This window comes from Nerophis ophidion, linkage group LG03, assembly GCF_033978795.1.
Source record: "Nerophis ophidion isolate RoL-2023_Sa linkage group LG03, RoL_Noph_v1.0, whole genome shotgun sequence".
NCBI classification, from domain to species: Eukaryota; Metazoa; Chordata; class Actinopteri; order Syngnathiformes; family Syngnathidae; genus Nerophis; species Nerophis ophidion.
This window is the reverse complement of record NC_084613.1, coordinates 74,453,700-74,479,601: the sequence shown is the minus strand read 5'-3', so window position 1 is coordinate 74,479,601 and position 25,902 is coordinate 74,453,700. Positions and strand designations below refer to the sequence as shown.

Below are 25,902 nucleotides of genomic sequence, written 5' to 3'. Positions count from 1 at the left end.
GTGGGCTTAAGTGGTGACGTGGTGATTGACAACAGGTGCATGAATTCAAGTGAATCAGGTGTGTGAGTCTTGAAAACAGGTGGACTGATTGGTAGTCATGGAAACAAAAACAAACCAGGGTGCGCAAAAACAGGAACTAATGGAGTCAAAAACAAAACAGAACATAACTAAACAGAACATGATCACAAAGAAATGAGAGGTCTTACTTAAAAATGCACGCATTTAGTTGTATTCAGCGTTTAAAAAATATTATACGGCTCTCACGGAAATACATTTTGAAATATATGGCTTTCATGGCTCTCTCAACCAAAAAGGTTCCCGGCCCCTGGTTTAAGAGCACAGTTTACCTTTAATGGAAGTAGTAGAAGTTTAGTTTGTACTACAGAAATGTTGGAGTAGAACAAGATATATTATTTTACCATGAATTGATTAACGTGGACCCCGACTTAAACAAGTTGAAAAACGTATTCGGGTGTTTCCATTTAGTGGTCAATTGTACGGAATATGTACTGCACTGTGCAATCTACTAATAAATGTTTAAATAAATCAATCAATCTAATTGAGTTACTGTTTGGTTAGAATGTGGCCAATTTACTTAAAATGTGTGTTTGCTGCACATGCACTTTGCAAAAGCAAGGATATTTAAAGGTCATTTCCAAGACGTTATGATTATCAAGTTAGGTTTGAGGCATGATATTTTCAAGGTATCGAGAATTCAATGGAATCTAAAATAACCGTTTGCAACCTTAATTGGTTGCCTATAGGGCGCAGAACAACAACAAACAATGTGTATTCAATATAATTAGTAATTATGAAAAATACAGACATTTTTAAATGTGTTGGTTAAGTGTTGAGGGTTATATTTTGGTTTGAAAAATTGTACTTTAGGTACCTGTAAGTTGCAAACTGTCACTCTGATTAATTGTATTTGACTAGAAAAAAAAATCAATTTAAATTTCTAAAATGTAAACATATAGTGTACATGTGCATGTTTTTCATTATTTCAAAATATCACAATGTGTTCATTTGAAATATAAAAAAACACCTTTTAAAATGTAATAAACATATGTCAATTACAGTCGTTGTTGTTTTTGTACTTTATTTTACAAATATCTGCTGTCTGCAACGTGTTAGCAAACTAATATCTGTAATACAACTTCCTTCATTCTTTTTCACTTTTTTATAACAAATCAGCATGAAAAATTTCACTTCAACCACAAATTTTGCCTGGTTATAAGGTTATTATTGATTTTGGTGACAGTTACAGATGCAAGACTTAGGTAGACTGTAGGTAGCTTGACTATTCAGTGTTAAAGGCCTACTGAAATGAGATGTCCTTATTTAAACGGAGATAGCAGGTCCATTCTATGTGTCATACTTGATCATTTCGCAATTTTGCCATATTTTTGCTGAAAGGATTTAGTAGAAAACATCGATGATAAAGTTCGCAACTTTTGGTCACTAATAGAAAAGCCCTGCCTTTACCGGAAGTCGCAGACGATGACGTCACCCGTGTGAGGGCTCCTCACATCCTCACATTGTTTTTAATGGGAGCCTTCGACAAAAAGAGCTATTCGGACCGAGAAAACGACAATTTCCCCATTAATTTGAGCGAGAATGAAAGATTTGTGTTTGAGGATATTGATAGCTAGGACTAGAAAAAAATAAAATTAAAAAAATCAAGTAAAAAAAAAAAAAAAAAGGCGATTGCATTGGGCTGGATTCAGATGTTTTTAGACACATTTACTAGGATAATTCTGGGAAATACCTTATCTTTCTATTGTGTTGCTAGTGTTTTAGTGAGTTAAATAGTACCTGATAGTCGGAGAAGTGTGTGTCCACGGGTGTCTTGAGGCCAGTCTCTGAGGGAAGTTGACGACAGCTGTATGGACGGCACAAGCTCAGCTGATCTCCGGTAAGTGGCGACTTTTTACCACAATTTTCTCACCAAAAACTGCTGGTAGACATTTGGTCGGGATCCGTGTTCGCTTGACCTCTCTGATCCATAGGAAAGATTTACCTCCGGGAATTTTAGACAAGGAATCAACGTGCGTTTGTGTGGCTAAAGGCTAAAGCTTCCAAATTCCATCTTTCTATTTTGACTTCTCCATTATTAATTGAACAAATTGCAAAAGATTCAGCAACACAGATGTCCAAAATACTGTGTAATTATGAGGTTAATGCAGACGACTTTTAGCTGTGTGTGTGCGCAGCGCTAATATTTCCAGACAGTCCGTGTCGGCACGCGTACACGTCATCATTCCGCAACGTTTTCAACAAGAAACTCACAGGAAATTTAAAATTGCAATTTAGTAAACTAAAAAGGCCGTATTGGCATGTGTTGCAATGTTACTATTTCATCATTGATATATAAACTATCAGACTGCATGGTCGGTAGTAGTGGGTTTCAGTAGGCCTTTAATGTATCCACAAATAAGGCATCCTATTATAAGAATCACATGTGTTTATCCAGGTACAAATGTGTGAAACAGTTTATCAGTGAGCTGATTGATTAAGGGTCAGTCAAATTGTGTGTGGCGAAGATAAGATTTTAGGGAAGTGCAAGGTTGACAAGCTAACGGGAGTTTTGTCAGTCACACGGGGTGAGGAGGTCAGGGAAAGTGATAATTTGTAATTTGGAGATAAAGACGTGAGAGTGTGCAGAGATTGCTCTTTAGCAGCTTTGAGGCTTATAAAGGACATAGGTTAATTTAAATAATGAATAGATAAAATAATTTATTTAAAAAAAAAAAAAACTTTCCTTTGAAGCTCTACTCGTATTGCCGTTACAGGAAAAATTCCAGTAGATAGGTTTATTTACAAGCAACCACATTTTCTTTTTCGTAATTGAGATTGAATTAGTAAAATGCATTTTTCATTAAAAAAAAAAATTAAATCAACATTTTTGCAAGAAACACTTAAGTGATGGTTTGGTGGGGTTTTAGGTTGACAAATGTGCATGTTTTATGTATGTCTAAACTGAGAACTGGCCAAACTAATACAATAAATGTTATTTTCTTTAAAAAGTAAAGTTTTTTCGATTTTAAGTAAAACTTTTTTGTTTTTTAGAGCCACATCAACACAGTCTTACACCTTTAATGTTGTATTAGCATGATTTCTAGTCCGTGCTGACATTTATGTTGTTGCTGTAGCGACGAGATAACTCTTGCTAATCTTCCTGTATCTGCCCTGCCACTGATAAGTTGCATGGATGAGTGTACGTTAATGAAACATACAATTCACAGCCCTCAATCTGACCTCCCATTCCCCCTTACCACACACACACCTACACCTACACACTCACCCTGCATCACAATACACAAACTTTGCGTTAAACACACCCTCCGCCTCCAGCAGTGACAAAGACGAACCCCATCCACCAGTCACGTTACATTTCCATACCGCGGCGACAGAAAGCATTAAACTGTCCGGGAGAATTACGCTGTATATTTGAATCTTTACTGCCTACTTGTCCACATTAATTACATTTCTTGTGTAGCATCCTGCAGCCATTGCATGCAGTCGTCTTTGTGGTTTACAAGTTATTGTTTGTCCGCCATAAAAAAAACAAGGAGAAGTGGTGCTTGTTATTAACTTGTGCAGGGCAGGGTTAATGCTTCCATTCTAGTGCTGTTGTTTATAGTAGGCAGGACTTAAAAGTAGGCATTCATTTATTTACCTTAACGTGTGCATGGAGGCTTGTGTTATCAGGGGTGACTTCGTGATCAGGGTGGCTGACTCGCATCTACTAAAACACACGCAGGGTGTATAGTGATCAGTTGCAGGGCCTCATCACCTGTCGTCAAAGCCCTGGGTCAATACCCCCTGCCACCCCTCACACAAAATATTTTGTTCTTCTACTACGTAAAACCTGACAACTATAATATGCATGCCAGACTAGTAGTTAGTGGGTGTGTCCCCATTCTTTATTTGTTATTGGATATTGGTCCGACATCCGCAAAAAAACGTATTGGTTTTCTTCTCAAATATCCGATGCAAGCGCTCCAATACAAGCAGTCCTGCAGCATGTTTACTTGTCCATAAGTGGACAGACAACATCTAAATATCCTCTAATAACCACACAAGGTTGTTTTTTTCTTCTATTTTAGTCAAGTCCTTTACAAAAGGTAAACATGGTTGGCAAAAGACTACTGTCAGCGAGCAGCTACACACAAGCTAAGCACACAATAGCACACAAGCCAGACATTAGTAATATTTATCCTTAATTGAACAATATTACAGCCTAAAACACCACATTTGTTAATATATACCTGTATCTAATAATTAGTGTTGCATATTACTTGCACATATAAAGTAGGGGTGTAAAAAAAAAAGATTTTCCAATTAATCGTGATTCTTAATCGATTATATATATATATATATATATATATATATATATATATATATATATATATATATATATATACATATATATATATACATATATATATGTATATAGAGAGAGAGAGTATATATATATATACTATATATTATGTATATATAATATATAGAGAGTATATGTATCTAATATTTAAATAGAATATATATAACCGATTAAGAATCACGATATATATTTAGAATCGATTAAGAATCACGATATATATATATATATATATATATATATATATATATATATATATATATATATATATTAGGGCTGGGCAACGATTAAAAATTTTAATCGAAGTTAATCGCACTATTTCTCCGATTAATCGCGATTAACTGCAGTGTATACGTAAAGCCCAATAATGAATTCAAAAGTAGTGTGTAATGCACCTTTATTGGAATATTCTCCCACATGAACAAAAGTGCCAAAACATTTGTTGTGCAAACACAATTTAAATCAGTCCTTGTTAAACAGTAGCAGTTAAATAGCATATTTTATGAAAATCAACTCAAAAAATTAAACACAAACATTTGAGGTTATTGCCACTGCCAGTGTATTTAAGTTATCCTGTTTGTTATGGAAAATCAATATAATCTACATACAAATCTCTGAGCCACAATCATAACATCTGAACAGGCAATTTCTGAGGTAACAGCAGAAACATTTTTTTTTATCAGGGATCTTATGTTTAAAAAACCTATATTATAGGTAGTGGGCTGTTTTAGGGAATTTTTGATCAAATTATCCGTAGTAGCAATATTAATAATGTTGTGTTTATTCTGCGTAGTGCACTTAAAATAATTATGACCATATCTAGGAATTGATATGATGGGAATTTTCCAATTGTTTGCTTGGTGCTTTGATAAACTGAACGCATATACATGGTACTATATTGTGATGTTATGAGCCAGGGGAAAAATAGCTACCCCACCCAGCATGCAACAGGAGTGACGAGCATGCCCGGTAGGTTGTATCGCCATGACGGCATCTTGTATGTTGTAAGTAAACGTTAAGAACTCAGCCAACACTCCTCGTCTGCATTATTGATAAAAAGACAGACAACACATATACTCCGCTGCTTCACAGGCCGCTGGATGTAACCGACAAAGTATTCCCATGCTAGCTAGCCGGTCTAGCAAGCACGCGTCATTCAGTCCAAAACGGCCCGATCCATCCACATTCAGAATTGTCTGGCGGTCGTAAGTGATCCTGGAGTGACCACGCTGTAAGCCAGCCATGAAATTTGCCGAATTGTCCGGTATTTTTGCCAAATGTTCCATCTTTACCAAGAGTCCCTCGAACGCCAAAGCCCATCCGGGTGACGCCATCTTGTTAAGAAAAGTCGTTAACAAAATAAAAGCATGTAAACAACATACGCAAATGTGCGATAAAATAATTGTCGGCGTTAATAGATTGATGAGTTAACTCGTAATTAACGCATTAATTTGCCCACTCCATATATATATATATATATATAATCTTTTTTTAATGTATTATTTATTATTTTTTTAAATATGTCCTGTCTAGCCACTCAGGCAAATCATATTGTTGATGTAGATGGCAATTTCTACTGTACAGATTTACTTTAGAAAAGAGAAGTGTGGGATACTTCTCTTGTTTTTCTATTTGTATTTGATTTTTTTAAATGTTTGGGTAGAATTTTATTCAACAAAACGAGTATTATTTGTAGTAAAAAAATTTTCACAGCTGGTTATTATTTTTTCTATGGAGGAAGGTAGTTAATCATAGAACTGGCAGTCAATGTTTTTAAAAAGAATCGATTTTGAATCATGAATCATTTTGCATCGAGAATCAATTCTGAATCAAACCCACTCTAACATCTAAAGTAGGGGTCTCAAACTCATTTTAAATCAGGGGCCGCATGGAGAAAAGTCTTCTCCCATGTGGCCCGGACTGGTAAAATCATGGCACAATAACTTGAAATCAAAGACAACTTTGGATGGTTTTCTTTGTTTAGAAATAGAAAAAGCACATTCTTAAATTGGATGAATCATAATGTTGTTGGGGTTTTTTTAGACTTACATTTTGCAGTTAATGTATTCTATCTTTATTTGTCGTTATTTATATTTTCTGAATAAATGGTGTGATAATGTTCATCAGTCAACTCATTGGTGTTAATTTTCAATCAATCAAGATAAAAACATTTTTATCAAAATCAAATTACAGTATGTTATTTATGCAGTTTTATCATATTCCTCGACTGATGTACTGACATCAGGTGTTTTATTTTGTACATATGTAACATCATCTACAAAGATGCAAATAATTGCAATTACGACATCCAGTGGACACATGTAGAACAACTGTTTCTTTCATTCAAAAATTTCAGATTAATTTTTATACTTAGCAAATTCCTCCAGCGGGCCGGATAAAACCTGTTCGTGGGCCTGACCTGGCCCTCGGGCCGTGCGTTTGACACCCCTGACCTAAAGTGTTTTTTATTTTTGTTTTTGTTTTTTCTCCAATTAAAAGGTATTAAAGATGTAACACATGATTATCTTGTACTTTTAAGGGATATTTTTCCTAAATCTGAGCTAAACCTCCACAAGGTACAACTTCTTGGGCATTGAATTTTTAAAACCCCGCTTTATTCTTTATGTTCTTTTTTTCTTCAAACACCTCACTACTCTCACCTGAGTTAGTAACATATTTTCAAGGATTTTACCTGCTTCTCAGCCAGCAAAGAAAAGACTTAAGCTTAAAGTTTGGCGGCACTTCGTCTTGTAGAGTTATGTATGGGTGCTGAAAACAAAGACGCCTTTATGGCGAGAACTCAGGTGGAGGCCGCCTAAATTATTGCTGCCGCATATGTTTAAAATGAGCTGGAGTGGTATGCTATTGATGTATTGTGGCGGGATTTTATTTATACTTCGTCAAGCTGTATGATGTGTTTTGGACCGAGTAGTCAAGGCTTTTTCCTCAATGAAAGAGGCAAATCAAATGAACCTTGCCTTGTCCACTCAGTACTGATTGCATCTATGGTTTCTTCTCAAAAAATACGTAATGGTATTATTGATGCACTTTCGTCATTTCATCGTAGCAGTTCTTCACCGGTGTCATTTTGTGTGCAGAAACACAAAAACAACGCTGCCTCTTCTCCTTTTGGAGACTTTTTGTTCGCTGTCATTAAGCTGCCATACAGTAGCCTGCTTAGCACCTGCTTTAAATGTGACGAAGCACCCGCTCATTAACACCGACCAAAGCACGGCTGGCAGCACGAGAGAGACCCCAACCCCGCTCTGAAATTACCCACATTTCACAAACAATTTCACCAACTTGTTATGTACAGCGGCGAGGTGTTTATGGGGAGAATGCGGTGTATATAATAAGCACGTGCCAGGTTAAAGGGAGCCCGCCCACCTCTGCGTAATAAACTACAATTAGCCTTTAAAATTCAAAGCGAACCTCCACCCTCTTACTCATTACAGCGCAGCAAGCGTCACTCACAAGAAGTAGAGAAACTCTTGAGCATTGAGTGACGGTTGGATTTCTTTCACAGCATTGGTGTGCAAACAAAAAAAAACTTGTTTTATAGTAACATACTCAACAAAGAAGGGGTATGTAATGCTGAATTTTCAATGCGAACTACTTTTTCTTGTAAGTCATATTCAACATGTTTAGGAGCATTACAATATTTAAAATATGTATATATATGTATGAATATAAATATATACACACATATATATATATATATATATATATATATATATATATATATATATATATATATATATATGTAGGTGTGGGAAAAAATCACAAGACTACTTCATCTCTACAGAACTGTTTCATGAGGGGTTCCCTCAATCATCAGGAGATTTTAAATTAATCTTCAATTTAAGAATTTCCCAATAATTGATAGTGTTAGGTTGTGTTGGTCTGGAACCCCATGATGGCAGGTTTAGTGCAGGTAAACTTTACTTTAATGTAACAAAAACAAGGTAGTAACAGTGCAACTGGAAAGTGCACAGGGAACATGCAATACAAGCTAAACAACAAGAAACAATGATCAAGCCCTGTGTGCGGAGTGGGATTGCATATATATATATATATATATATATATATATATATATATATATATATATACATATATACACATACATTTGAGTGTGATGTAAGGATACCATCATGAAAAGCACATTTAATTAAAAAAAACTTTATTATGGTCTTACCTTTACTCATAAATGAAGTCCATGCGCAGCTCCTTCTGATCAAAAGCATCGATAACTTGTTCATAGAAGTCTTCCTTATCTTTCTTCGGTTTTAAAAGTCTCTCCGTCTCGATGGAGATCTTCCTTCATTACCTCCTGCTTCGATTGAAAGTCCAGTTTAGAAAACTGTTTTATTTTTGATATGTAATCCTCCATGTTAAAAGTGCAAGCGAGAGGAAAAAATAAACGATCGCTGCTCACTCCTGCTGCTTGTTTTCACTTCTTCTGCAGCCTGGTAGTTGCAAGAAGGATACTACGCCCTCTACCACCAGGAGGCGGGAGTCATGTAATGACTCATATTTGACGCACGCAGCTACGGTATATTAATAAAACATAGCTGCTTACTGTTCTTTTTAGCATATTCAATAGCTTGGACCTTAAATCCTACTGAATAGCTCTTAATCTTCTTACCTTTCTGCGATTTCAAATTATTGAAATCAGCCTCCTCCATTTTGAAAATGATGACAGGTGAAGTGTCACTCGTGACGTGACGAGTTTGACTCGGCGGAAATTCTAGGCATATGCTAATTATTTTTTCGAAACGAGTTTGACTCAACGGAAATTCTAGACGTGCTAATAAAAATTCTATTTTGCGAAACGAGTTTGACCCATCGTTAACCCTGAGCCGAAGGTAATGCTAAGCATGCGCTAATTATTTTGCGAAACGAGTTTGACCCGGCAGTAATTCTAGGCAGGCGCATACTATACATCCGGCGGCAATTCAAGAAATATGGTATATACATTATATATATATATATATATATATATATATATATATATATATATATATATATATATATATATATATATATATATATATGTATGTATATGTATATATATATGTATATGTATATATATATGTATATATGTATGTATGTATATATATATGTATGTATATGTATATATATATGTATGTATATATATATATATGTATATATGTATGTATATGTATATATATATGTATATATGTATGTATATGTATATATATGTATGTATATATATATATATATATACGTATATATGTATGTGTATATATATACGTATATATGTACGTGTATATATATACGTATATATGTACGTGTATATATATACGTATGGGAATAAGCGGTAGAAAATGGATGGATGGATGTATGTGTATATATATACGTATATATGTATGTGTATATATACGTATATATGTATGTGTGTATTTATATATATATATATATTTTTATTTTTTTATTTTTATTTTTTTTTTATTGTGTAATAATGGCAGTGTTGTCTTAATAAATCTTCAGTTTAAGAATTTCCCAATAATTGATAGTGTTAGGTTGTGTCGGTCTGGAACCCCATGATGGCAGGTTTCGTGCAGATAAACTTTACTTTAATGTAAAAAAAAACAAGGTAGTAACAGTGCACAGGGAACATGCAATACATGCTAAACAACAAGAAACAATGATCAAGCCCTGTGTGCGGAGTGGGATTGAATATAAAGAAGCCTGATTGGCAACCAGAAACAGGTGAGCCCAGATTGCCAATCAGGGACCGAAAGAAGGCCTGACATTACATGTCCTGTCCTATACTTATTAGCACTGCCAAAAAAAAAAAAAGTGTCAATTCATGTGATTAATCACAAAAAGTTATCTCATTAATCATTTACAGTATATACACAGACTAATCACATTATTTTGACTGCACATGCTCATTTAACTTAACCGTTGAGGTTTATATTTAAGGTGGTACAGGGTGTTGTATAATCAGTGATCAGGTCGATACATACATCAGTGCAAAGATGAGTGCGGGGACTACGACTGGTGTACTCGCGGGCAATCTCCACTTCAAAATACACCCAGACTGGACTTAAGACAAAACTGTTACAAAGTCTGGAGCAAACAAAATGATGTGCATTCAAGGAAATGTAAAAAAAAAAATCCTGTAAGACATTCTGACTAAAAAATTGCATTCATATGCAAATACTGGGGTCCTTCAGTTAATTAAAATTATGCAAGTGAAGTGAATTATATTTATATAGTGCTTTTCTCTAGTGACTCAAAGCGCTTTACATAGTGAAACCCAATATCTAAGTTACATTTAAACCAGTGTGGGTGGCACTGGGAGCAGGTGGGTAAAGTGTCTTGCCCAAGGACACAACGGCAGTGACTAGGATGGCGGAAGCGGGAATCGAACCTGCAACCCTCAAGTTGCTGACACGGCCGCTCTACCAACCGAGTCATAACATGTGATTAATAAAGTTAAAATTAAAGTACCACTGATTGTCACACACAAACGCACACATTAGGTGTGGTGAAATTACCCTCTGCATTTGACTCATCCCCTTGTTCACCCTCTGGGAGGTGAGGGGAGCAGTGAGCAGTATCGTTTGCCTGCTCGGTAATCATTTTGGTGATTTAAACCCCAATTCCAACCCTTGATGCCGAGTGCCAAGCAGGGTCCCATTTTTATAGTCTTTAGTATGACTCGGCCAGGGTCCCGGACCTACCGATCTCCGGGCGGACACTAACGACTAGGCAACTGAACAGACTTTACTTTTAAATTAATCATGATTAATTTAAAAGTGTGATTAATCTGATTTGTAAACAATAATAATTTCCCAGCACTAAAACTTGTGTATTGATTTCTTGAACCCTGTGTCATATTCAACATAGTACTGTGACAATTGAGGACTGTCCCTGACATGGATCCCCTTTTTTCGAACCCGGTCTAAGTTGAGTAAAAAAATCCCACCAAATTATTTTGCGAGCAGGCTCCTTCTTTACTTCACTCTGTATTTCTTCCTCTATTTTGAGATGGTTTGACTTCCAGCTCGACCCTTACCGCTCAGTGTTGTTATTTCAATCCCCCCCAGCGTCCCTTTAGGATTCATTGCGAGTACAATTCAAAGTCCATTTATTTTCTTTACCGTATGGAAAGGGCCTCTGTGACACGGCTCCCCTCTGTTGGTAATTTTGCGTGTTTCAATTTGAGCTCGCCCTTCCTTCTACCCAGGCGGGGACGTGATGTATCGTCCGCCGCTGCCTTATCTGTTGATGTAGAGTTTTAACCTTTCCCTTCGCTCGGTGTAGCCCCCTTTTGTGCAGCCTCTTGCTGCATAAAACACATCTAGCGTTACGCGCAAAACACGGCGGTTGAATTAAAAGAAAAAAGAAAAAAAACGGAGCGCAACCCCCGTTCAAAAGTCATCTAATGTAAATGTTTAGGTTTTGTTTCCATAACATTTCCATATTAAGACTTAGCTGGCGTGTTGCCGTCCGCCATGGAAACGGTGGGAGTTTAGGGTAGTCCGCGCGTTGAGAGGCTGAGGTATGTGTGTGACATTGCGGTGAACTTGCGGCGTGCATCTGTGGGCTTTCTCCGGGTCTGCTCGCCCATAGATACAGCACCGTAAATCACACACAGTAAAAGTTAGAATGCAGGGATGGGGCGCAGGACAGGAGTGCTGCTTGGGCCTCTCGGAGATGGGGGGGGTGCTGATACCCTGACATATTTTTAATGTGTCTGTAAGTAGAATAGCGCCTCAAGGCCTTGTCAAATAGCACCGGACTGTACACGGATATACAAGCACTCACATATGCTGGAACAGTAAGGGCGTTTTTTTAAATATCCACTATTAAAATACGCTGCTGAAGTTGCCGGGTCAACCTTGTAGGTGTCTTTCCAGTGCGTATAAATCACGATCATGCAAAATATTTCCCAAAGTTGATATTAAAACCAAACCATAGGGGGAGGTTTTTTTTTTGAAGGCTGTATTTCAACCTGAATTTGGCCCCGGATGAAGTTTTTATGCACTTTACCTCCGAGCTGAACTCCTGCTAGCGTCATGTGGCCCCTTTTTGCCCGCTTCCTGTCGAAGTCCCCGGGGGGCCCGTAACGGTGTTAAGAGTGTCTGGGACGGCCGCACTGTCAGCGCCACAAATCATTGCTTTTGCATGTACAGACACTGTGGGTTCAGAGTTCAGCTGTGACAAGTTTTTACGTATGGCAGCTTACCTTCAAAGAAAATTTCGAGAGGCAAAAAGAGGCCACTGGTGGCTCTTTGGGGTGCAATAAAGAGCATGAATGATGATTTATTGTCTTTTTGAGGATAGCCTCCGACTATTCCCAGTGAAGAGTTCTCCATTCTGCATCAGTGTCCAGAATTCCAGACCCAAATATTAAAGACTGGTGCAACATGCAAGTTTTGTTCACATTTGCAGTTGGCCCTGACCACAGTGTAAAAAAAAATACTTGATATGCACTTTGGTATAGTTCATTTATATAATGCTGGACAGTAATGAAGTGAAATGAATTATATTTATATAGCGCTTTTTCTCTAGTGACTCAAAGCGCTTTACATAGTGAAACCCAATATCTAAGTTACATTCAAACCAGTGTGGGTGGCACTGGAAGCAGGTGGGTAAAGTGTCTTGCCCAAGGACACAACAGCAATGACTAGGTTGGCAGAAGCCGGAATCGAACCTGCAACCCTCAAGTTGCTGGCACAGCCACTCTACCAACCGAGCTAAACCGCCCCAGTAAAACCATAAAACACAAAGTAAGGACATAAACAGGCATCCTTCATAATGTAGTGTGTGATGAAATTGAAATATCTCAAACAAAAATGTGTTGAACGCAGTTATTATTTTTATATTGTGATCTTTTTACCAGTTTGGTGTCACGGAAAGCATCTAAAATATACTTATTAAGAGCACCTAAAACTCATTTAACAACAACATAAATGATTTGTCCTGAGTTAATGCATTTGATTTTTTTATTTTGCTATTTTTTCTCTCAGCTACAAAACATCTGTTATATACTTTTTAAGAGCCCAAAAAAACATATTCCAAGCCATCATGTATGTGTTGGGTTGAATGCAGGTTTTATTCTCACATTGTACTCTTTATACCAGCTCAGATGTCACGGAAATCTTTTAAAGTATACTTTTAAAGAGCATAAACAACTCCTATATTCCTAACAAGGATGCTGTTCATTGTGGTATAAATATTTGTTATTCTTATCATTTGTCTTTTTGACAGAGCAAAGAAAGCTTCTAAAATATCATTTGAAAGAGTTACAAAACACATTATTACAAAAAAAATGTTTAAATGCAGTCATTTGTTTATTTTGTGCTGTTTTTACGTATTCAGATGTCACAAAAATATTCTAAAAATACATTTAAAAGTGCCAATAACTCATATCTCAAACAAAAAATATTTTTTTCCTGAGTTAATGCATTTGTTCATTTTATTGTGCTATTATTTCCCTTTCAGCTACAAAAACATTTAAAATATATTTTTAAAGAGCCCAAAAACTCATATTCCAAGCCATCATGTATCTGGTGGGTTAAATGCAGGTTTTATTCTCATATTGTGCTCTTTATACCAGCTCAGAAGTCATAGAAAGCTTTTAAAATAGACTTTTAAAGAGCATAAACAACTCCTGTATTCCTAACAAGGATGCTGTTTGTTGTAATAAAAGGCTTTGTTGTTCTTATCATTTGTCCTTTTAAGAGCTCATAAAAAACTTCTAAAATATAATTTCAAAGAATTACAAAACACATTATTACAAATAAAAATGTTTAAATGCTGCCATTTGTTTTATTTTGTGCTATTTTTACCTATTCAATGAATCATATTCGGTACTATACCTTCTCTAAAAAGTACCGGTCCCCCACTTGTGTCATGCAGAACGGCCTTCAAGAAGAGGTGCTTTAGGCTAATGTCTGGCCGCAGTCAGCAGTGTTTAACTACTTCAATATCACTAATCCCTTGTCTCCATGGAGACTAATCAAGTACGATCATGTCAAGTATCAGCCCTGTAGGTTGCATGCTTCACTTCACAGCAAAGCACACCGGATCCATGGTAATGGCTGAGTAAAGACTTGTCTATATTTGACAAAGTCAAGACAATATATCATGATGTTCAATCATTGCCCATTAAGGTGACCATTTTAACTTTGAACACATTTAACACATGTGAATGAAGGGCATACTTAGTCAACAGCCATACATGTCACACTAGGGTGGCCGTATGAACAACGCCAACACTCTCATAAATATGTGCCATACAGTGAAACCAAACTAAACAGCAATGACAAACACATTTTGGGAGAATATTTGCACCGCAACACAACATAAACACTACAGAACAAATCCATAGAATTCCCTGCAGCACCAACTATTCCTGAAAGCTACAATATAAACAAACGCCATTGGTGGATCTACACCTAACATCCACTGTGATGATACCAAGTACTGGAGCGGACCTAGTCGATACTACTCTGATTACATCAATATTTTCTTACCATCACAAAATCTTCTTTCGTTTTTTTCTGTTTTTTTTTATTATATTATGTTTATAAACTCAGTAAATATGTCCCTGGACATAAGGGGCCTTTGAATATGACCAATGTATGATCCTGTAACTACTTGGTATCAGATTGATACCCAAATTTGTGGTATCATCCCAAAACTAGTGTAGAGTATCCAAAAACAGAAGAATAGCTGATCATTAAAAGTTAACAGAAGTGTAAATAGAACATGTTAAAACAGAAAATAAGCAGATATTAACAGTAAATGAACAAGTACATTAATAATTAATTTTTTACCACTTGTCCTTAAAATTTCGACACAATTATAGAATGGAAAATGACAATGTTACTGCATATGTCAGCAGCTAAATTAGGAGCCTTTGTTTGTTTACTTACTACTAAAAGACAAGTTGTCTAGTATGTTCACTATTTTATTTAAGGGCAAACTTGCAATAAGAAACATATGTTTGATGTACCGTAAGATTTTTTGTTAAAATAAAGCCAATAATGACATTTGTTGTGGTCCCCTTTATTTAGAAAAGTACCGAAATATTTTGAAACCAGGACCAAAATATTGGTATCGGGACATCACTAGTTTCAAGCAAACCCAACGTGAGAAGTGTTAACGTACATTTAAACAGTCACAACCTGATTTCTCAGCTGCTTGGAAACTCATTACTCGCTACAGCCCGCAACTCATTTTTTAAGGCAATCTGAATGAAACAGCTGGTTTCTGTCGGCCGTCGCACATTAACCACATGCGACTCTTGAGTTCGAGGCTTTGCGCTGAACTCTGCGTGCTCTGCCATATACCAAAGCCTTCCGATGACAAGTTTCCGGAGTCCTTGATGGCGCTTTGTTAGTTCACATATTATTGTTATTTCCCAGCCATTGTAACGTGATGAAATGTGTATCACCCTGTTAGGGAGATCTTTATCTTGTCGGCCGGCGGCGTTTTTTTGTCTGAGTTTCCTGGATGGGGATCAAAGACTCAATGACCTTATAGATCAGTCTCGCTGGTCGTACGTCTGTATAGCTCTGCTTTTTATAACACTTTCTCTATCATGCTGTCATGACGCGGTTGTTCTAAGACCTTTCTTCTCTGTTGTCTTAGATTCGGACCTGGGCTTGTCATCTACTGGTACGGGTTTATAGGAGAGCTGGACTGCCAAAGAGACAGAGGCATCCTTCTCAAAGACTGCTTCCCTACAGACATTGTCACCCTTGGCCACGCCGGCCAGCAGGATTGAAATCGAACGGAGAAAGGTGGGTGTAGACGTCGGAAGGAATGAGAGCGCAGGATGACGAGGCAGGAAGGAAAGGGGCAGTAACACCGGACTGCCGGAATCCGGAAGTAATTTAGCTTTCCTGCATGGAGACGACTTGCCGCCGTGAACTCCAACTGACCCTAGTCTACTTTTCTTACTCCTTTGCTCAACTCTACAAAACGCCATTTGGAGGGTTTCATGGTTTTCCCGGCCCCCGGTTGGCCCCTCTTGGCTAGGGTAAACTGAAGGACCAGAACTGGACACAAGGCCCTTCCTTATCACACCCAGAGTCCTGGCCTTTGTCACTCCTTCCTCTTCCGTTCCGTAAGCAGATAAGCGAGGTGCAGTCCGTGGGGGTGGCTGGGAGGACGCCTGGCTTTTTCTCACCTGCGTCACTCAGTGCCCTCTCAGTCACTCTCCAAAGGGCTAAACAACAAATCGTGGCTGATTAAGACTATGGCCTCACTGTGAACTCTCTCCTCCCTTCGCCATCCACTCAGTTGAAAAAAATATGTTAAATCTCTAATTATGAGTAATTGGCTGTGATCTTCCACATCTGCATTGCAATGTTTCATAATTTAAGATGTATATTAATATTTCATTATTTACTGATTCCATGCTTTTCTTTTCATTGTGTTCCAAAAGTCAAAGTTATTGAAACCAATTGGTGATGTTCATATTTTAACCAATGAATGAATGTCATTTTATAATTTCCAAACTCCAAAGTATCATCAATTTTCCTGAAAAAACCCAAACCGTGTCATCCCTAAAAAATACTCCTGTAGACTATTAGCAGAGATGTCTGGTTCTTCATTTTAAACAAGGGTAAACTATTCTTTGTTAGCAATAAAATCTGTGATCAATGCAAGTATTATGTGTTCCGTGAATTTATGTGTATGTAGCTTTACAATTTACTGTTGGACATAACATATTTTTACAACCTCCAAATACTTTTTACAGCAGACCCTAATGGAAGAAAACATTACTGGGCTCTTGTTAGATCAAAAATAATAATAATCTGACTATAAAGTTGACTGATTCTTTCAGAACAGAGGTCGGCAACCCGCGTTCCGGAGCCGCATGTGGTTTTTTGACCACTCTGATGTGGCTCAGCCGCATACTTGCCCACCGCCCGCAGAAGTCCAGTAGATTTCCAATTTTAATGTCTCTATCAGAAATCTCCCAGGTAAACATTTTTCGATTTTCACCCAGAAATCAACTTTAACGGCGTGCCGTGATGACAATACCTCTAGCACCCTTTCTACATGTCATCGCGCCAGGATTTTCACCATGCTATCTGCGTGCCGGCCGTCCGGTCACATTTTGCATGCGACCTCTATCTGAACGCATACGCAACTGCAAGGCATACATGTTCAACAGCCGCCCACCTCAACCGACGCACGGAAGGGTGGGGGGGTTGGGTTGGTGGTAGCTGGATATATAATGGAGCCCGGAAGAGTCAGTATACATGGGATTCTGGGTATTTGTTCTGTCGTGTTTATGTTGTTTTATAGTGCGGATGTTCTCCTGAAATGTGTTTGTCATTCTTGTTTGGTGTGGGTTCACAGTGTGGCGCATATTAGTAAGAGTGCTAAAGTTGTTTAAACGGCCACCCTCAGTGTAACCTGTATTGATGTTGAATAAGGATGCCTTGCAGTCTCTTACGTGTGTCTGCAATAGCCTCGTCAAACAATTATTTCAATCAATCAATCAATGTTTACTTATATAGCCCTAAATCACTAGTGTCTCAAAGGGCTGCACAAACCACAACACAAACCACTACGACATCCTCGGTAGGCCCACATAAGGGCAAGGAAAACTCACATCCAGTGGGACGTCAGTGACAATGATGACTATGAGAACCTTGGAGAGGACAAAAGCAATGGATGTCGAGCGGGTCTAGCATGATACTGTGAAAGTTCAATCCATAATGGATCCAACACAACCGCGAGAGTCCAGTCCAAAGCTGATCCAACACAGCGAGAGTCCCGTTCACAGCGTAGCCAGCAGGAAACCATCCCAAGCGGAGGTGGATCAGCAGCGCTGAGATGTCCCCAACCGATACACAGGCATGCAGTACATGGCCACCGGATCGGACCGGACCCCCTCCACAAGGGAGAGTGGGACATAGGAGAAAAAGAAAAGAAATGGCAGATCAACTGGTCTAAAAAGGGAGTCTATTTAAAGGCTATAGTATACAAATGAGTTTTAAGGTGAGACTTAAATGCTTCTACTGATCTACTGATGAATTATTTGGGCTGGCAAGCAATTTGTGCAAACTGTAAAGGGCGGTAGTGACATCATTGTACGCCCTTATTATTGTTAATTGGGTGAACACCAGCGTACATTCGAGAGAATAATTACTCTGAAATTCGGGATGGTTGGCAGGTGTGACGCTGTCAAGCGGCATTCATATAAAACTTGCGGGCCGCACTAACATTACATTTTAATATTAAGGTGCGGGCCGCGTGTCTGAGACCCCTGGTTTATACATAGCATGAAGCAAAAAAAAACTCTGTATGCAGTATTATTTCATTATAAATTTCAAAAGAGTTATGTGGCTCCCATTGTTTTCTTTACTTTGTGAAACGGGTCAAAATGGCTCTTTGAGTGGTAAAGGTTGCCGACCCCTGTTTCAGAGGAAGATATGCGCTGCCTATGGGTCACAGGACATGGAAGCACATGTAAAGGGTAAGAACATTTATTATTTAACATTTATGTTTGTGATAATTATCTAGCTACTGTACATACCAATCTAAATATTTAAAAACGTTCTAGCTATCTGTCAAGCTAATGTGTCTATTGTGATCTTTGTGTTACAACTTTCAAAATTGTATCATCGCTTCAGCATTTCTTTGTGACGTCTATGCGTCTATTAATGTCTAGGTGTACAGTATTACTAAAAAAAAATCTAGTTAGTTATCTAATAGGATATATACACTATGTATTGAGTTTTTGTGTCACTGCCTCATGTTTTACGAGTTGTAACATGTTTGTTAAGACATTTGGCTAGCTAGCTATATTACTAGCAAACAGTTATGTCGATAGCTAGCAAACTCGTAGGATATTTATGTTATTATGCGCTAGCTAGCTAGCTAGCTACCAAATATGAGATGGTATATATTTGAATGTGAATTTTTTGTTAATATGGTATTTGGTATGTATATTTGCATCTGTTTATGTATCTAGCTCACTCGCTATCTCACTGAAAATGTATGCTAGGTATATAACTTCTCACCTCAGTGATGGGATCTTGGAAGAACAACCTTCAACAACCTTGGCAACAACAAAAAGGTATGCAGTTCGTATTGCGCTGTCAAGGGATGTACTTTGTCCCGCATTTTTTACTACCATGAGAATACAAGACAGTGTGTGCAATTTCAATAGATTCCATTGAATGACAACAGCTTGACAACACTGACACAGGCTAAACCAATCGATGCCAGCGTGTCTGATTGCTCACCTGTTAAACTCATTACACTTTGACTTTTCTGCCATCTGTGAATTATTTTTGCCTCGGCTGTCAGTCACTTCTGCCTCAGCGAGGCGGCAGCTAGCTGGTTTTACCTACCTCGTTTTACCCACCTAGTTTTCTGCCATTTTAAATACTAACGTAACCTATTACAGCTCTGACATTTTTAGGTAAAAAAAAAAAAAAAAAGGAAACATTGGGGGAATTTCTAAGATTGTTTTTGTCCGACGGCGAAGCTACATGTGGCTATCACATCCATTTGCTCCGTGCTAACCTAACAGTATTGTTAGCTCCCTTTTTTAGAAGGGTCATATACTGCAACCACTCTACTCTCTTCTTATCTTTTCCTCAAAACGCTAGTTGTGTATCCGAGCTGTTAAACACAGTATGCCCAGCTGTATGATAGTGACACCACACCATGGTAGTGACTACACTATGATAGCGATACCACACTTCATGATAGTGACACTACACTGTGATAGCGACTACACTATATGATAATGACACTACACTTTATGATAGTAACACTTCACTCTGATAGTGACTTCACTTAATGATAGTGACACTAGACTATATGATAGTTACACTACACTATGTGATAGTGACACTAGACTATATAATACTGACAATACACTATGATAGTGACTTCACTTAATGATAGTGACACTACACTTTATGATAGTGGCTCTACACTTTATGATAGTGACTTTACACTTAATCATGGTTACACTTCACTTTATTATAGTGACTTCACTTTATGATAGTTACTCTACACTTTATGATAGTGACTACACTTAATGATAGTGACTGTACTTTATGATGTTACACTACACTTAATTATAGTGACTACACTTTATGATAGTGACTTCACTTTATGATAGTTACTCTACACTTTATGAGAGTGACTACACTTAATGATAGTGACTACACTTTATGATGTTACACTACACTTTATGATAGTGACTACACTTTATGATAGTAACTTCCCTTTATGATAGTTACCCTACACTTTATGATGGTGACTACACTTTATGATAGTGACTACTGGGGGTGTGGTAAAAAAAAATCGATTCGAATTTGAATCGCGATTCTCACGTTGTGCAATTCAGAATCGATTCTCATTTTTAAAAAATCTATTTTTTTTTTTTTTATCATTCAATCAATCAATCAATCAATGTTTATTTATATAGCCCTAAATCACAAATGTCTCAAAGGACTGTACAAACTATTACGACTACGAAATCCTCGGAAGAACCCACATAAGGGCAAGGAAAACTCACACCCAGTGGGCAGGGAGAATTCACACCCAGTGGGACGCCAGTGACAATGCTGACTATGAGAAACCTTGGAGAGGACCTCAAATGTGGGCAACCCCCCCCCCCCTCTAGGGGACCGAAAGCAATGGATGTTGAGCGGGTCTAACATGATACTGTAAAAGTTCAATCCATAGTGGCTCCAACACAGCCGCGAGAGTTCAGTTCAAAGCGGATCCAAGACAGCAGCAAGAGTCCCGTCCACAGGAAACCATCCCAAGCGGAGGCGGATCAGCAGCGTAGAGATGTCCCCAACCGATACACAGGCGAGCGGTCCATCCTGGGTCCCGTTGAGCGGTCCATCCTGGGTCTCGACTCTGGACAGCCAGTACTTCATCCATGGTCATCGGACCGGATCCCCTCCACAAGGGAGGGGGGGGGGACATAGGAGAAAAAGAAAAGAAGCGGCAGATCAACTGGTCTAAAAAGGAGGTATATTTAAAGGCTAGCGTATACATTCCAACAAAGCAATACACAGCAATACCATAACAATGCAATCCAATTCCAAAACCAAACCTGACCCAGCAACACTCAGAACTGCAATAAACAGAGCAATTGAGAGAAGACAAACAAGACACAGAACAAACCAAAAGTAGTGAAATAAAAATGAATATTATCAACAACAATATCAATATTAGTTTAATTTCAGCATAGCAGTGCTTAAAAATTCCTCATTGACATTATCATTAGACATTTATAAAAATAAAATAAAGGACAATAGTGTCACAGTGGCTTACACTTGCATCGCATCTCATAAGCTTGACAACACACTGTGACCAATATTTTCACAAAGATAAAATAATTCATATTTTTGGTCCGTTTAATAGTTAAAACAAATTTACATTATTGCAATCAGTTGATAAAACATTGTCCTTTACAATTATAAAAGCTTTTTACAAAAAACTACTATTCTGCTGAAATCCTATGTATTGAATGAAAAGAAAATCCTTTTGAATCGGGAAAAAAATCGTTTTTGAATCGGGAATCGTGTTGAATTGAAAAAAATGTATTTTGAATCGATTCGTGACCCCAAAAATCGATATTGAATCGAATCGTGGGACACCCAAAGATTCACAGACCTAGTGACTACACTTTAAGATGTTACACTACACTTTATTATAGTGACTACACTTTATGATAGTGACTTCACTTTATGATAGTTAGCTTTTCAACAGATACAGCTACAAAAGCCGTACTCCCATGCTCAAGCCACTCCTGAAGTCAAGACAACGGAAGAAGCGTCCTGACTTGGGCTATGGAAAATAAGCACTGGACAGTTGCAGAGTGGTCCAGAGTCCTGTTTTCAGACAAAAAAAAAAATGTTGTATTTCATTTGGAAGTCAAGGCACTACAGTCTGGAGGAAGGCTAGAGAGGAGCAAAATCCAAGTTGCTATAAATCCTGTGTGAAGTTCCCAATGGTTTGGAGAGCCATGTCAGCTGCTGGTGTTGGTCCACTGTGTTTCATCAAGTCCAGAATCAATGCAGCTGTATACCAAGATATTTTAGAGCACTATATGCTTCCATCTGTTGAAAAGCTCTATGGAGATGATGATTTCATTTTCCAGCATGATCTGGCACCTGCCCACAGTGCCAAAACCACCAGTAACTGGTGTACTGACCATGGCATTACTGTCCTCGATTGGCCTGCCAATTCCCCTGACTTGAACCCCTTAGAGAATGTGTGGGGTATTGTGAAAAAGAAGCTGAAAGACACCAGATGCAAATGAGCTAAAGGCCGCTATTGAAGCATCCTGGGCATCCATAACACCTCAGCCATGCCACGCCGCATTGATGCAGTAATCCGTGCAAAAGGATTCCCAACCAAGTACTTAGTGCATTAATTGACATTTTCAAATGTCTGATTATGTTTTGCTGTTATAAATCTTTTTTTTTATTTGGTCAGGAAAGATAGGATTTTTTAGTTTTCTTAGGCTGTTGTCATGATTCGCTACTTGGATCATGTCATAGTCTGATTTTGTTCCATTTTGTATCACATCCTGTTTGGTATTTGTCTTCCTTTTTTCCTGGTGGCACTTCCTGTTTATTTTCGTTTCCATAGCTACGCATTTAGTGTCACCTGCCTCTTGTTTTTCACGCGCACCTGCTTTGTGATTATCACCTTTATTTAAGCCTGCCCTTTTTGTTCATTCGATCCCGCATTCTAGTTTCTGTTTGATGCAACAGGTGACGTCGCTGATTCCCGATTGTGGTAAAATACTTTTTGTACTAGTTAGCTTCCACGCTATTCCGTTGTTTATTCCCTAGCTCATAAACTAGCACCTTTAGTTTCTTCTAGCCCCCATGCTAGTTCTGTTTGTTTTGTCTTTAGTGCCTTGTGCAAGTGTTTCTGTTCTTAGTTTGTTTTGTAGTGTAAATAAATCTTCAGTTCTTACCTTCACGCTGTGTCCAAGTCCGACTGCATCTTTTGAGAGAACGAACCAACACCACAATGCCAGCGAAGCGTCACAGCTGTATGCCATAATCAGCAATATTAAAATAATAAAAGGCTTGCAATATTTCAGTTACAGAAAATAAATCACAATATTCAAATGTTCTGAGAAAGTCCTGTATATTTGCTTACTGGGTCTTTTTATTTATATATTACACACTACACACACACGTACATCGGTAGCAAACATTCAATATAGCTTCTGGTCTGTGTGCTACGTAAACATATATCTCATGATTGTAAAAGGTATCGTATTTTTCGGAGTATAAGTCACACCTGCCGAAAATGCATAATAAAGAAGGAAAAAAACATATATGTCGCATTTTGGGGGGAAATGTATTTGATACAACCCAACACCAAGAATAGACATTTGAAAGGCAATTTAAAATAAATAAAGAATAGTGAACAACAGGCTGAATAAGTGTACGTTATATGAGGCATAAATAACCAACTGAGAAGGTGCCTGGTATGTTAACGTAACATATTATGGTAAGAGTCATTCAAATAACTATAACATATAGAACATGCTATACGTTTACCAAACAATCTGTCACTTCTAATCGCTAAATCCCATGAAATCTTATACGTCTAGTCTCTTACGTGAATGAGCTAAATAATATTATTTGATATTTTACGGTAATGTGTTAATAATTTCATAAAAAGTCGCTCCTGAGTATAAGTCGCACCACTGGCCAAACTATGAAAAAAACTGCGACTTATAGTCCGAAAAATACGGTATATGCTCTTCACATGCATGCTATATATACAGTAAATATTTTTTCCAGCTGAGTGTCATTGTAATAAGTGATGGATCTGTGTGGTCTTTAAAGATGATGTCAACTGCATTTCACCTTGCACCACAAATATAGTTAACTTCTTTAAGATTAAAAAAAAAAAACAGGTGTTGATAGTGGGGGTGGGTAGTTCCCGTGGCCCCGTGCTGGACGGTCCTCTGGCTGCCGACTTCGGTGAGGCGTCGCCGTGCTCTCCTGCGGGGGGTCTCTAGGCCCCTCGGGGCGGGCGGTTTTGTCTTCATGCCCAAGTGGGGCGTGGTCCCTGGTTGGCTTGGGGGCTGGCTCTCCCATGCTTCTCCCGTGCCTTGTCCTCTGTCTACGGCCTGCGGGGCAGTACACTGCTTAACATGTATTCTGTCTAACAGCACTGGGGGTCCTGCACTGCAAAAACTGAAATCTCTGTAAGATTAAATATCTCTAATAAGGGTGATATCTGCTTATTTTCCGTCTGATGAAATAATTCTTCTCACTAAGCAGATTTTATGTTTGAATGTTTTACTTGTTTTAAGGGTTTTGGTCCTAAATGATCTCAGTAAGATATTGCAGCTTGTTGCTGAGATTTTATGACCTATATTGAGCAAAACATGCTTGAAACTTGAATATCAACTGTTGCTAAGCAACACTCACAAGTAAAAAATTACTTTTTTAAAGTAATAATTTCTTACTGCAAGCATGAAAAAAAAAATCATGACTTTGATTGATTGATTGATTGAAACTTTTATTAGGACGTGTGTTTGGTGTCATTGTCATTTTGGAACACCCAACTGCGCCCAAGACCCAACCTCCGGAGTGAAGAATTTGGAGGTAATCCTACTTTTTTCATTGTCCATTTTATTCTCTGTAAAGCAGCAGTTCCATTGGCAGCAAAACAGACCCAGAGCATAATACTACCACCACCATGCTTGACGCTAGGTCTGGTGTTCCTGTGATTGAAAGCCTCACCTTTTCTCCTCCAAGCATTTGCTGGGTATTGTGGCCAAACAGTTAAATTTTTGTTTCATCTGACATCACATGGAGGAAAGTTCTGTGGTGTTTTCAATTTAGAAAAAATAAATAATAACATGACTCCTTGAATACGCCTTATAATCCGGTGAGCCTTAAATGTGAAAAAAAAAAACTCAAAAATAGACCATTCATCGGTAGTGCGCCTTATAATCCGGTGCGCCCTATGGTCTGGAAAATAGGGTTTTATTATTTTCTATTTGTTATTTTGCACACCAAAATCTAATATTGAACAATAGATAGATAGTACTTTATTGATTCCTTCAGGAGAGTTCCTTCAGGAAAATTAAACATTCCAGCAGCAGTGTACAGAGTTCAGATCTATTTAAAAAATAAAAAGTAAATAATGGGGGTTTAAATGGAAACAAAATAGAAAAATATTACAATGACAATAAAAAAGCAACAATGGGAATGGAAATATAACAGTAAAGTAAGAATATAACAAGTGAAACTAGGCAGTAGTGACCATGTTATGAAAAAGTATTGCACTGTTATTGTTTTGCATCCCCTGTCATCCTAGTACCCCCGCCCATGTAAATGAACTTTAACTGTACGAATCCAGCTGCCTCCATTCAACCTTTTTGGATATTATTTATTCAACTCCATTCACACAAATATAAAAGGCATGTTGACCGGCCTGTTAGGCAGTTAACAACCCTCCTTACGTCCTGCCTCAGTTACGACATTCATACAACTCGTCG

At 37.9% G+C, this 25,902-nt stretch overlaps 1 protein-coding gene across 4 annotated transcripts in view; it reads left to right on the top strand.

Moving 5' to 3' along the window:
• cdin1 (CDAN1 interacting nuclease 1) overlaps nt 1-17,038 on the top strand; it is a 160,589-nt gene extending 143,551 nt beyond the window's left edge. For 3 of the 4 annotated variants that reach the window (XM_061896055.1, XM_061896054.1, XM_061896052.1), the window contains one exon: nt 16,017-17,038. In XM_061896055.1, coding sequence (XP_061752039.1) covers nt 16,017-16,152 — 136 coding nt within the window. In that variant the 3' untranslated portion in view covers nt 16,153-17,038. Of the gene's footprint in view, nt 1-15,827; nt 15,916-16,016 lie in introns of those variants that run through there. The other variant, XM_061896053.1, reaches the window with a different exon arrangement.
• The last annotated feature ends 8,864 nt before the right edge of the window (nt 17,039-25,902 follow it).